At 34.3% G+C, this 14843-nt stretch overlaps 1 protein-coding gene across 1 annotated transcript in view; it reads left to right on the forward strand.

Annotated features, from left to right (window-relative positions):
* Positions 1 to 40: 40 nt before the first annotated feature.
* The window catches only part of LOC127845915 (uncharacterized), a 462977-nt gene continuing 448174 nt past the window's right edge, over positions 41 to 14843 (forward strand). Inside the window, exons 1-2 of the mRNA XM_052377093.1 lie at positions 41 to 77; positions 2140 to 7420. Of these exons, the coding sequence (XP_052233053.1) occupies positions 41 to 77; positions 2140 to 3716 (1614 nt within the window). The 3' untranslated portion in view covers positions 3717 to 7420. The remainder of the gene's footprint in view (positions 78 to 2139; positions 7421 to 14843) is intronic.

Raw genomic sequence — 14843 nt, forward strand, 5'->3', positions numbered from 1 at the left:
TAAGAGACGACACATTAGCCTGGTGAAGCATTAACAAACAATGATTTTCTTCAGCAGCATATGCAACAATGCAGTCGGTATGAAGCATAAAGCATATGCAAGGAAATAACATGAGAATGTTACAAGGCAGCATGCATGTACTTGCCTATAAACCCTTTCACCATTTTTCAGATTAGTTATTTCCCTGTAGACTAGACCGCCTTGAGGCCTTTGTCCCTGTTTTTTAAAACAAAGCTTTGTTGTTATGTTCGATGATAGGCATTTTACTATAAATTATCTTATTTTCTCTTATTTTACGGGAATTATTTTATTTTGTATGTCAACTATACAAACTATAGGGGCGAAACTTGTTTTGAGGTGTTTAGATATAAACCCATGATTGTCTTTTATTTGTGAATAAAGATAAGGAAATGTGCTATAATAAAAATGTGTATATCATACGACAAATGCAGTGAATTAGAATTTCAATATTGATATCAACAAGTACATATATAATTTAAATTAATATAGTATAAAACACAGTGTAAATATAACACTCGAGTACACATATGCTAAACGTACATGTATGAATAATTTGAGTGAACCATTTGAACAATAAGATTAATGCAATTGAAAATATCAAAACAAACGGCACCACTTTAATGCTTCATATGCTGTCGTCATGCCGTGCTCTAGATTGTAGTGTTCCTCAGGGAAGTTGTTTAGGCCCATGGATGTACCTCGCTTACGCCGGCACATTGTTCGATGTTATCCCCCCGTCCATAGCTTTATATGGATTCGCAGACGATCACATCGCTAGCAAGTGTTTTCGCCCTTCTAGCTCCAACGAAGCCGATACAATCCGAGAAGTCGAACACTCGGCAATAGTGATAAATGACTGGATGAACAAAAACAGATTAAAAATGAATACGTCTAAAACCGAGTTTATAATGTTTGGAAGCAGAAAACAGTTAAACAAATGTGCAACACAAACCATAGATATTGCTGGTGACACGGTACACAAAGTTCCTTGTATAAGATACTTAGGTGCTTTCTTAGATGTAACACTCAATTTTAATGAACATGTTACACGCAAATGTAAAACTGCAATGATAAACTTTCTTCGCATTAAACGCATTCGTCAATATCTCACCAAGCAAGCTACTGAAATCTTAGTTCTTTCACTTGTCATTTCGCATCTGGATTACTGCAACGCTATCCTATATGGTATTGCAGATCATGAACTCACAAAGTTACAACGTATTCAAAATATGTGTGCAAAGATGGTTCTACAACGGAGGAAATTCGACAGTTCCAAACAGGCGTTATTTGACTTGCACTGGCTACCGATTAAATACAGAATTAACTTCAAAATTTTGTGTTATATGTATAACTGCCATACTTCAAGAGCACCGGAGTACTTAAAAGAACTCCTGACACCGTATACATCCAGTCGCACAGGCATGAGGTCCGCTGACAGACTGGATGCGTGTTATGTAGTCCCGTTCAACAAACGAAAGACATTTTGTGACAGAAGTTTCTCAACAATTGGTCCAAAGTTGTGGAACGTTTTACCACCGTACATTCGTAAATCTGACAATATTAACGCCTTTAAGAAGAATCTTAAAACATACTTTTTTTAGTGATTTTAACTCAATGTTTCTGTAACCTTCGCATTACTTACTTCGAGTATGCATGCATGATTATGTTCACTACCACATAAATATACTTTTATTCTTCGCGTGTTTTAGTAAAATATTTATGTTAATTTATATAGTATTAATTTATAATAGTTTACTTTTTTACACTTTTATTTATTCGACGAATGATTTATATATCTTAATCATAATTACGTTGTTTATATGTTCATTTTTTTAAATGCTTGATTATTGCAATTTTTTTTATTTGTAAACTGATTGTGATTTTATGCTCTGTACGTGTTTATTATGTTTTTCAGTGTATTGTAAAACGCCACTGAATATGCACTTGTGTATAGATATAGGCGTTTAATTAAATAAAACACATTTAACATTTAACATATTTAGAGGTATTGGAATATGATCTGACGATTGATTAATGTCAATGTTTCAATTCGTAAATATAAAACTAATGTGACCATGATATTCACTAAATATTATTTTTATTTTGTTTTGTTTTCAGATTCTGCCAGTGTGACCTCATTGGAATTTCCAGTCTGGATTGTTCAAATCAGTACAGATCCAAGCCAGTGCAAAACACTGCCCTCTATAGAGTACATTGAATTACAGACTGTCAAATGTTCCTATACGTTGCTATGCAGTCTACTCAGCAGTCTGCTGACACTTGATCATAAGGTGAAGTTTGAGCTGATTGACTGTGAAATAACGTCGTGCGTAAAGGGTGCAGTCAGCATATTATTTAATACTGGCAATGTAATAATAAGAACAGAAAATGAAAAAATAGCAGTGTCCTTACTTGATGACAAATTGTTGAATGCCCTCAATGGTCTGAATATCAATAGTCTGAGTCTGGATGATCGTTGTAAAGCTTTTCGAGAAAATCATAAAGAGTCGTTGTCTCAGACGCTTGTATTGCTCTTACAGCTGGACAAACTTAGTATATCAGTGCTGGATAGCACACCTGATCAGTGGAAGACTCTTCACGGTTTGAATATTAAGAGTCTGAGTCTACGTATGATAGAAGTGAATCATGCAGAGTCGTTGTCTCAGTCGTTATCCTCGCTTAAACAGCTAGAAATGCTTAGTATTGAAGTGTTTGATGACACACCTGATCAGTGGAAGACTCTTCACGGTTTGAATATTAAGAGTCTGATTCTACGTATGAGAGAAGTGAATCATGCAGAGTTGTTGTCTCAGTCGTTAGCCTCGCTTAAACAGTTAGAAATGCTTAGTATTGATGTGGACAATGGCAATCGTGCTCCGTGGGAGGCTCTTCATGGTTTAGGTATCAAGAGTCTGAGTCTGAGTGGCATCTGGAGTGGTTTTGACCATGGTTTGACAGTGAATAATGCGAAGTCTCTGAAGCAGTCGATATTATCGCTCAAACAGCTGGAAACACTTAATGTTGATGTGTATGAAGACACTCCTGGTTTGTGGGAGGCTCTCCAGGGTCTGAGTATCAAGAGTCTGAGTCTGAGTGGCCAAATTATTGAATTTAAGAATGCGACGTCTCTGAAGAAGTCGATATCATCGCTTAAACAGCTGGAAACACTTGATGTTAGTGTGATAGAAGAATATTCGAACACTGTTCTGTGGGAGGCTATCCAGGGTCTTAGTATAAAGAGTCTGAGGCTGAGTTGCTTCAATGTAAATTTTGAAGAGAAGTATGCGACGTCTCTGAAACAGTTGATAGTATCGCTCAAAGAGCTGAATACACTAACTGTTGATGTGAATGCACACAATCCTAATATGTGGGTGGTTTTCCAGAGTCTGAATATCAAGAGTCTGAGTTTGAATCTGAGTAAGAATGGAGGATTTGGAGTGAAGTATGCGACGTCTCTGAAGCAGTCGATATTATCGCTCAAAGAGCTGGACACAATAAGTATTAGTGTGGATTACGACGGTCCTGGTCTGTGGGAGGCTCTCCATAGTCCGAGTATCAAGAGTCTGAGACTGCGAGGTATTGATGGAGGTTTTGAAAGGAAGTATGCGGAGTCTTTGGAACAGTGGCTGTCATCGCTCACAAAGCTAGACCCACTTAATATTAGGAGTATGAGTATGAGTTTGGGTAGCAAGTAAAGAGATTGTAATCTAAAGTATGCGAGTCTATTAAGAATTCGCTATTACCGCTCACACAGCTGGACACACTTAGTATTATCGACAGCCCTGGCCTGTGTGAGGTTCTGAATGGTCTGCACATCAAGAGACTGAGTCTTAGTGGCGAAAAGAGAGGTTTGAGAGTGGATCATGCAATGTCGTTGTCTCAGTCGCTATCATCACTTACTCAGCTTGAGACGCTTACACTACATTTGAATACATACATTGCGCTGCAGGTACCACGATCATTGAAGTATTTGAATATCTACTCTAACAAATTGCTTCCCTCGGAATTACGGGACCTTGTGAGCAGACTGGCAACATGTCCGCATGCAATTGATATTGAGCTAGAAATTGGTTGTGCTTCAAGTATTGATACTCCAGAACGAATCCTACTACAGGAATACATTCTAGTTCAACAGGATCTGGTTTCTCGGCCGAATGTTGTAGTTAAAAAATTCCGAACATATGAATCTGAATCTAATTCTACGATGCCGGTACATTGCATTGGTGGTGTTGATAACCCTGCTCACTGTGACTTAAGCATTAAAGATTATGCATATGACATATTTGCTAAATTAATGGAAAGATTCAAATATAGTCGAATTTCAATTGGACTTCATATAAATCCAGATTCATTCTTATAAATAAGCGTGTGTTGTTGTTTGACATTTAATTAATAAAAACATAGTGTTATTTAATCGTTATAGTGTTTATAATACTTTGTAAAAATCAAAACTTATTTTACATTATGTGTACACTGATGTTGTGTTTGTTCTATTCATGCACTTTAGCTATAACATTATGCAAGGTGTGTTGTTGCATTTCCGACAAGTGTTATTTGGCAAGCAAATATATTGGAAACAACAATGTTTCTATTTTATAACGATCTGAACTTATTTGTATTAAGTCAAATGACACGTATATGATTCTGTTCCACAAGTCTTTAAAAGAGATACATTCGCCGGAGTTTTTCTGTAACAATAATGGCCCCTTAAAATGAACAAAATGACGGAAATTTCGCTCCTAAATAGTAAACTATTTGATATGTATTTATTAAAATCAAGATAAATAGGCAGCGATTCTTCGTGTCTCACTACTAAACGCAATAAAACGGCATAATCACATTACGTATATATTTTGTGTAAATGTTATGTTATATGTTTTAATTTAACGCATGTCTTTGTTTTCATGCAGTAAACAATTTCAAACACGGTGTTACAATTTAAGTAGTGCGCGTTGAAGCATGAGTATTTAGCTGTACACTATTCATTACGTTGACTTTACCTATAAAGAGTGCATGGCATCATCGTTTCGATTGTCTTCCTTTCTATAGACTTCAAGACACTCGGATTATTGAAATACATATAAAGTATTTTTATTTGCGTTTTTGCACAGTGCGTGTCAAATCCAAAACTTTGAAGAGTCTGGCTGTTTTTCCTGTTTTGCCATGTCTGTACGTGACATTGTTGGCGTTGATGACACTGCCCATGATGACCTTAGCGTTAAAGATGATGTTTGTTAAGGATTCTTTGATTGTATGAATGACATAAAAATTAATTGACTTTGTATACGTCCAGACTCAATGTCATAAATGCGTTTACATGTGTATGCTGTTGTTAGGCATTGTATTAGTATAAAGCGATTGTTTTTAATGTCCTGAAGTGCATGTGGCACTTTGTAAACATCAAAAATGTGTTGACACTATGTGTCAAAAATATATGTTGTTTTTGTTTCACACATGAAATTAAGCTAAAGCATTATGCTTTCATACTAAGGCGTTGAATATACCACTTGTGTTTTTTGACAAAACAATAGAGTAGACAAATAATATTTCGATTTTAAAATGATCTCAGTCCAATTTGTAGTGACATTCAATGACAAATTTATATTTTTAATATACATCCATCTTTAAAAGATACACATTCGCACGAGCTTTGCTGTTCAATTGATGGAATGTTTTAATAAACAAAATCATGTCAATTTAGCTCCGAAATTGTTAATAACTTCAGATTCATGAGTTTAAATACATGAAAAAAGATTAGGCGATGTTTCTTTTTGCTACAGAGCAAGTGTCACACTACTAAACGCAATAAGACTATTTATTACATTGAGTTAACGTTTTGTGTACATGGTATTAATGTGTACATAGCTTAATTCAATGCTATCTTTTGTGTTGAGGAATTATATAATTTAAGAGTTTGATTCAGTTTTACACATGCGCGTTTAAGTATGCGCAATTAACTGTACATTTATTCCGCAATATACTCAAACCATTTGACTTCATCTATATCTATTGCATGATTTCTCAGTTATGATTTCCGTTTTTTTTTCTTTATAATTATCACAACTTGATTAGTTAATATTTAAGATATTAATGTGTGTATATTTGATTTGTGTGCAAAGGGCGTGTCGTTTTGATCGTCTGAAATAACTATACCCTCAATAAATGGTCAATAAAATTTAGGTTTCAATGAAAATAACAAAATGAATGTATTTATTTGTAAAATGCATATAGATTCAACAGTTTAGATGCATTTTCTCACATTGTTCATTTGACATATAATTATTATGCCCCCCTACGAAGAAGAGGGGGTATATTGTTTTGCTCATGTCGGTCGGTCCGTCCACCAGTTTTCGGATGATAACTCAAGAACGCTTTGGCATATGATCATGAAACTTCATAGGTAGATTGACCATGTCTGGCAGATGACCCCTATTGATTTTCAGGTCAAAGGTCAAGGTCACAGTGACTCAAAATAGTAAAATGGTTTCCGGATGATACCTCAAGAACATTTTGGCTTAGGATCATGAAACTTCAAAGGTACATTGACCATGACTTACAGATGACCCCTATTGAATTTGAGGTCAAAGGTCACGGTGGCCCAAAATAGTAAAATGGTTTCCGGATGATAACTCAAGAACGCTTACGCCTAGGATCATGAAACTTCATAGATACATTGATCATGACTCACAGATGACCCCTATTGATCTTGAGGTCACTAGGTCAAAGGTCAAGGTCACGGTGAACCGAAATAGTAAAATGGTTTACGGCTGATAACTCAAGAACGCTTAAGCCTAGGATCATGAAACTTCATTGGTACATTGATCAAGACTCGCAGTTAACCCCTATTGATTTTCAGGTCACTAGGTCAAAGGTCAAGGTCACTGTGACCCGAAACATTAAAATCGTTTCCGGATGATAATTCAAGAATGCTTACGCCTAGGATCACGAAACTTGATAGGTACATTGATCATGACTTGCAGATGATCCTATTGATTTTAAGGTCAAGGTCACGGTGACCCGAAACAGTAAAATGGTTTCCGGATGATAATTCAAGAACGCTTATGCCTAGGATCATGAAACTTCATAGGTACGTTAATCATGATTCGCAGATGATCCCTATTGATTTCAAGTCACTAGGTCAAAGATCAAAGTCACGGTGACTCAACTTAGAAAAATGGTTTCCGGATGATAACTCACTGATAATTCAAGAACGCATATGCCAATGATCATGAAACTTTATAGGTACATTGATCATGACTCGCAGATGAACGCTATTGACTTTCAGGTCACTTGGTCAAAGGTCAAGGTCACGGTTACTCGGACACAGTTAAATGGTTTCCGGATGATGTCTCAAGAATGGCAGATGACCCCTATTGATTTTCAGGTCACTACGTCAAAGGTCAAGGTCACAGTGACAAAAAACGTATTCACACCATGGCTGCCACTACAACTGACAGCCCATATTGGGGGCATGCATGTTTTACAAACAGCCCTTGTTTCTAATTAATTACGAGTAATCAGTTGTTTCGGATTGTTTATTAATTGTTTGGGCTTTTTGTTGCTTAAATTGTATAATACTAGAGATTATTAAACAACATTCAATAGTTAAACAGTGTTGTCGTTGTCTGTGTAGGCAGTTATAATGTTTCTTATCTTGATTGCGATGATGTTTTTGTAAACTATCTTTCGATAATGCTTCTACTGATGATGATGATGATGATGATGATGATGATGATGATGATGATGACGATGACGATGATGACGACGATGATGATGACGATGATAATTATTATGATAATGATCATGATGATGATTGTGATGATGGAGTGATGATTACAATGATGATGATAACATTGTTTAAAAAATGTAACTTTGATATTCTGTTCAAAAAAATAATTATATCACACTTAGAACTACGCGCATTATAAACTAATAACTTTACCATCGACAATGCAGATTGAAACTGCATGTATTATCTCAGCATGGTTTATGAAATCAACGAAGACAATTGCATATTACTATAATGAATGTATTATTAATTAGACATATGCTGTGAATAATGTTGTTTTTTACAAGTCTTAACATAGGACGGGTAGGACTCACAGGAAATGATATACGTAAACACACATGCATACAGCTCATTAAATTGTGTATTTTAAAAAACTATACAAGTGTCCCCAACAGGTCAAACACAGTGAAATCCCCAAAAGAAGTGTGTGTGTGTATTTCCGTGTTTATGAGGTCCCTCCGCGCCCGAGGCTGCATTATGTGAGGACCCGGAGAGTGTCCCATCACTCCTTCCTTATCAGATTTTAGACTCACGAAATTTGGGACGAATTTTGACTGATATCTGCAATTTCGACTATTTATTATTTACGGAAAGATTTTTTAATTTTGAGGCGGTCTTGTGTTGTGCGGGAAGAAACCGGAGTACCCGGAGGAAATCCCACCTGTCCGGTATGATGACCACCAACCAAACTCACATGCGCCGGGAACGAGAATCGAACCCGGATCGCCTAGGTGAGAAGCGAGCGTGCTTACCACTGCGCTAGCCGAACAGCCTCCCCAAAAGAAGATAGTTCATTCACAGTTATATACCGGCCCACACTAACACCGCAACACATCTCCAAAGTTGGAACAGTTTTACATACACAGGAGGGACAGTTACATGAGCGTTTATTTACAAACATGAAACCATAGTTGTATTTTAGGCTCGATCCGATCAAGATTCATAAATACCCCAAACACCATGTTAGAGAAACTGCGGAAATACGTTGGATCTAGAAGATACAGTGAACTTTTAAGTATTTTTGTGTTTCAAGGGAGATAATTATATTTCACAACAACGTTATTTCCCGGGATATATTGTATACATTGTATACGTAACATATACCAAACGCTAATATGTATTTGGCAGTAATAAAACAGCAAACTACAACTAAATAATTGAGAACCATATTATATTAAAGTCCTACCGTATATACAAATAATCACACCTTTATAAATGCATTCTACTTTATTGTTAATGAACCCAAATAAAATAAGTTCATCCAGATACCTCCAGATACATATTTTTTGCAAGTCCTAGATATCCATATACTACTTATTTTAATATTGTTAAAAAGACAACAAGGTGTTCAATTAGTTCAAACAGAAAAAAACATGGTGGTATATGTAATATTTTAAATGAAACAAAACGTTTCATTTTAATCTATAAAATATCAGACACCGAACTATATGTATTATTATGGAATTCAATCCGACATAATATAATGTATAAATAGTCAACACGCATGATTAAATAAATTATGACAATTATGCATTTGATGCGATGCTTTATTTAAAATATTTTGCACTTTAAAAATTTCATAAAATTATAGCAGCTAATTATTTCAAAAGGCAAAAACGAAGAATGCTTCAATACAATATTTTTGGCGAATTTAACACAATTATGTTTGACTGAATGAAATAAACGAAGCAAACAATAATACAAACTGATTAAATTCGGCAGAAAAAATACTATATCAAAGTAACGACCATAAAACGTTCTCAAATTTTGATAATATTATACATTTAATTTGTTTTGAGTATTCAACATTGTTAAAGGCAAAACAAATCGGTTATGCAAGCAATATTGAAATAAGAATTATTGACAATAATTTTAACTTAAAAGCAAAAATTGATAACAATTATAATTAGAAAGTAATGTGTAAGTCATAAAAGACGGTCCATTGGTTCATTTGTTGTAAATTGTGCGCTTTACGATAACAAGGCATACACACACTGCTAGAAAACAAACATGACATTTACTATTTTCCACATTTCCAAGAACGGTACAACTAATCTGTAATCAGCAGTACACCAAAACATAAAGTAAAATCAACATCTCAATTTGTAACGTACCTTAAAATGTATATCAAATTTGAGAAATAAATTGTAATCAATTAACCCAACAAATATTTCTCATATTAAAAACAGATAAGTGTAAGCGCTGGTAAATTGTGAACATGAATATTAACACAACACAATTTCGAATGAGTGTTTAATGTCAGTGAACCGTCAATGTACAATCAGTATGTTTGCACAACGTGTTTACGTTGAAGCAAAATAAAGGTTCCTTGTTTTTTTTATTCAGAAATTGTTGGACGCATATACGATTTTCTTTTGGATAATTTCGACGCTTGCGTCTGCTGCATGTTTATTTCCGATAAAACTGCAGGGGTACAAATAATACATTCCGCGTTTGTCACAGATTGCAATCTGTCTTTTCGCCAAAAGAATACATATTTGTTTCGTCCGTCGTTTTTTCTACAATTCATCCAAATTGGAACAGAAGGGGAGATTAACTTCATTCAAAAGCGCGCACATAAAGAGCATCTGTATATGAATATATTTCAAACTGAATGCATTGCTAACCATTTGAATATACTATTTACGGAATTTAGCCTTATGTAAGTATGTGCTCACATTGTAAGAAGCTTTCGTTCATATCCAGGTTATAATTTTAAGATGTTAGTGTTCTTCTTGATCCTCTCGATGTCCTGGCTTATTGTTTCATGCAAACTACAACTTTTTGAAACATATATATATATTATTTTCCAATATCAGGGAAAACGAAATTGAAAAAACCCTTCGATATTATCTGAGTTTATCTTAACATTGCTTGAATGAAGGACTCACGCGCCGTACAATGACGTTCTTTTCGTAATGTTCATGGCGTCATATGCTTTTTGTCGTGAATGTTTCGGCTTTGTCATTTGCTTTGTTTTTAATGTTAGAAGTAGAAGAAGTATTTTTTTATAAGTACGACAACAACGAACATGAACAAGCTAAAAAGTATGGTGAACAGGGCATACACAAAAGAGTCATTATACTACGCGCGTTCCCTGTTTTTAACAATGTAATCATTCAGCTTATCATATCAATGCAGACGGGATTATTGCACAATTTACCATGTAATTATTGGTACGTTTATATGTATTTCCTGTACTCAAACAGTTCGACTATTGTATCGGTTTACCTCATCAGGGTTAAAAATACACAAGTTTGTAAAAAGTACAACGTACCCGCAAGTGAAAAATGTTTGTAATAGTATTCTGAAGTAAGTTTGTTTGAAGACATTCAGATGTGTGGTTAAGAAAAAAAGAAATGAGCTAATACATCAACAACAAGGTTAAACACATCCTTAATAGATTCGTATTCGGACAGTCCAAATATTTATGGAGTACTGTCAAATTTGTTATCTCCCTTTTCATATTGTACATATTTACTTTTTGTGTGAATTCCATCCTCTCTATTAAGTGGGTTTACCCATGAAAGCTGCTGCAATACCTGTACTTGTTATGTCCAATACTAATTAAGAATGAGTCCGATGCAAAATGCTCATTGGTCATTCAATATATCTTGTTTTTGTTCATTGTAATTTTTCTGACCACGCTTGCATCAACCAATACCGTCAAGTGAACGTAAGTCCATTCCCGCGGGTTATTCCAACCTGATGTGTTGTACAACCTTTTTTATTTATTAAACATGAATCATTAATTAAGAAACGTGTGTGAATGAGTGTGTTAATTGGGATATTCAGTTCATTCATATATCATAGCAATAAATGTTTTGTTATGTTTGTAATGATTTTACCATTGTTTTGTAAGTTCTTTTCCGTCATGGCTATATTTGTCAACGTCAATAAAATGGATTTAACCATTTGCAAAAATACTAGTAAATTTGCTGATGAATTTAGGTTTAATTTTTTACGGCTATAAACATAATGGGCAAATACACAAACTTTTCTATATAGTATTTTCTGTTGAACATGCATTAAGGTTGCCATTATTAGAATGGTAAGACTCACATATTAAAGTTCTCTCATAGGAACTTCAAAATTTCACGCATGAAGCCATCCTTAAAACAACAACAATCAAATATTAACGAAAAATCATTTAGTTATGCATTCCATGAATATGCTTAGTTTATGTAAGAAGTCGTTGATCGTAGTGTATTCAATCCTCGTATAACTTGATAATATAGTGTTCATACCTGTTTTAAAATGTGTCTAGCTGCACAAATAAATACACATTAACTTTAATTTCAACAAATGCATATATGCATACAATCCCTTACATGTTTACATATGTTTCCAACAGATGTATTGACATATCAGATATGGTTCTGAATTGTCATCTTATAAATTTCTTCCATCTTGTTCCTTTCCTCTATACAAACGTACTTTGAAAGATCTGAAACCTAAGACTTGTGATGAGCAATAGGACGGCCATATTGAAATAATATACTTAAAAGATAAATCATCGACTACATATTCAAACACAAAATAAACCGTGATAATTAAGAGAGAATCATTACTTATTTTAAAAATACGTGCAATACTCAAATACTATACAATTTATTACTGACCGACTTATAATATAAAACATATTATTACACCTCACTCACAATTTTAAGGTTCAAATCTCATATAGTTAACCAGACAAAATTGTATTAAACAATGCCGTTATGATCGTAATATATTCCGATCCGACTACACTTTAAAACATACCCGTCGTGTGGGCCTAAAACAAGTATCACGGGTTTACCAAAAAGTCCGTTCAAGCTTATGATCAAACGGCGCTCATTAAAATTCATAACGTCAAATGCATTTGTATTTAATTTTATTTATGCCAATTAGAATGTTTATGGTGGTAACATGGTAGACATCCGTCTTTTTGCGCTTTGAAACTTAAAAATAATCAAGTTTGTCGAAATGGTCGTATACGTATAGAAATCCTACGTTCGGTTTTAAAATTAACAAGAAATATCTTTAAAAAAGATATACGGCGTATATAGTTTAATGAATGAGATCAAGGATAGCGAATGTCTTTTTCTGTGCAGTTCTTAGCTGCATCACACGCAGTACGGGATGTTACGGGGAGTTTTCGCGGCTTATTTTACATTATAACATATTGCTGGTCATAAACCCATAGATACAAAACAGAAAACCAAAAGAAGAATGGAAGTGAAATTTAAACATATGAGTCAACCGGCCACACGAGAACAAACCTGTTTTAGTGGTCTGTCGGGCATTGCTATTTGATTCGATTATTAACAGTATCGAGAATCATCGTGCTCATGCTTAAAGTGATATTATGGGCATTTTGCACTGTTGAATTGAGCTGAAAAGAATTAACAGGTCAAAATAGTTAGTTAAAATGTGGTTACTGATCAATTATCTGCAACTCACCTTGCTACCAGTTGTTTATAAAAATATATTTTATATTCGATATTCTTACGTGACCCACCCAGTCCTGTAAGCCGAAATGATCCGTAAAACAATATTGTGTCTTTGTGTCGTATGAACAAATCTGCACTAAAACTAAATTTAGGTTCAACTCGTAAACGCATGATCAGTTGTCAAACGAAAGTACGGTTAATATTCAAATGCATTATTTTTCTCTTTCTGGTATATTGTTTTAGTATGTTGATGCTGCATTAATTACTATAAGTGTATATGAAGTAGAAACATCAAAAATAATCAACGGTTGCGATAGACACCTATAAACTGTTACATGCTCATAATATCACTTTAGTACATTAGGCAATATAGTGGAATAATTATTGTTAAATTTATTAAAAATAATATGTATCATTGTATTGTTGAAAACACATTAAGAATCTATTATTGACATACCATAATTATATTGCTGAATATCTTCTTTTAACATATTTCTGGTCTAAAGAAAATTCCAGGTCACCTAGTTCACGGATAGCGTCTTTATTATATAACGATTATTTTACTGACCACGAACTCCGGTGATGACCTGTATATAAACTCTGAATGTCCGCGACTTGACCCGAAACCTCGCGGGTTGAAATGCAATTCTTTAAAGTGAGGCCTCGCTTCCACTGCTCTTTATACTTTTACATGTTAACATGTTGACAGGAATATGGAAGTAAGTACTAAATATAAGAAAATAGCCTTTTAACTATAAACGCTTTTGCGCTTGTAATACTCTGAAAATAAAAGGTGTACGCACAAACTGTATTGATGTCGAGAATTGAGTGTAAAACTGTTCTATCTATTAAGCCTTTTCATTAGAGATAAAATTGTTTCATACAGTAAAACAGTGTTACAAAGACGCGGATATGTTTCCAATGTTCTGGTGGTATACTCAAATCAGCCAATGGAATAAATGAAGTGTATTCATTCGTACCTAGCCGCGGGAAATTTTATTTGAATTTTATTGGACACTTACAAAGGTCAAGTCAGGGTGAAAAGCTGGCTTATGCAGCTTACGCCGAAAAAAAATGTATAACTTGCTAACTAGGCGATATATTGAACTTTATCTATGCAAATTAGAATACATCTGGTGGTTACAAGGTATAAATCCGTCTTTTTTTGCGCTTTACAACTTAAAAATAATTGCGTTTGTCGAACTGGACGTATACGTATAGAAATTCTACTTTCGGTTTTAAAATTTTAAAAAATAATTAATTACTTGCAAACTAGGCATACTTTCACATTGCATATTTATGTATTGATTAACATGTATTTCATTTTATGGTGTGTGGCTTTAAGGAAATCATATTTAATCGCTAACCGTGTCTTTATTCTAGCACAGTTGTAAATGGTAAATATTAGGCTACGAATGTTAATGAAATGTGCTACATAAACATTTGAAGCAATGCTCGAGCTTACCACTTGGTATCACATAATGGAAACAATCTACATAGAAATTGAAACAAGTGCGATATCGTTTTAGCAAAAAAGCGGATATACATACTTGATTCATAAAAACTTAAAATACGATATCAAAATTTCAAAACTAAAT

Source organism: Dreissena polymorpha, chromosome 9, assembly GCF_020536995.1.
Source record: "Dreissena polymorpha isolate Duluth1 chromosome 9, UMN_Dpol_1.0, whole genome shotgun sequence".
Taxonomy (NCBI): Eukaryota; Metazoa; Mollusca; class Bivalvia; order Myida; family Dreissenidae; genus Dreissena; species Dreissena polymorpha.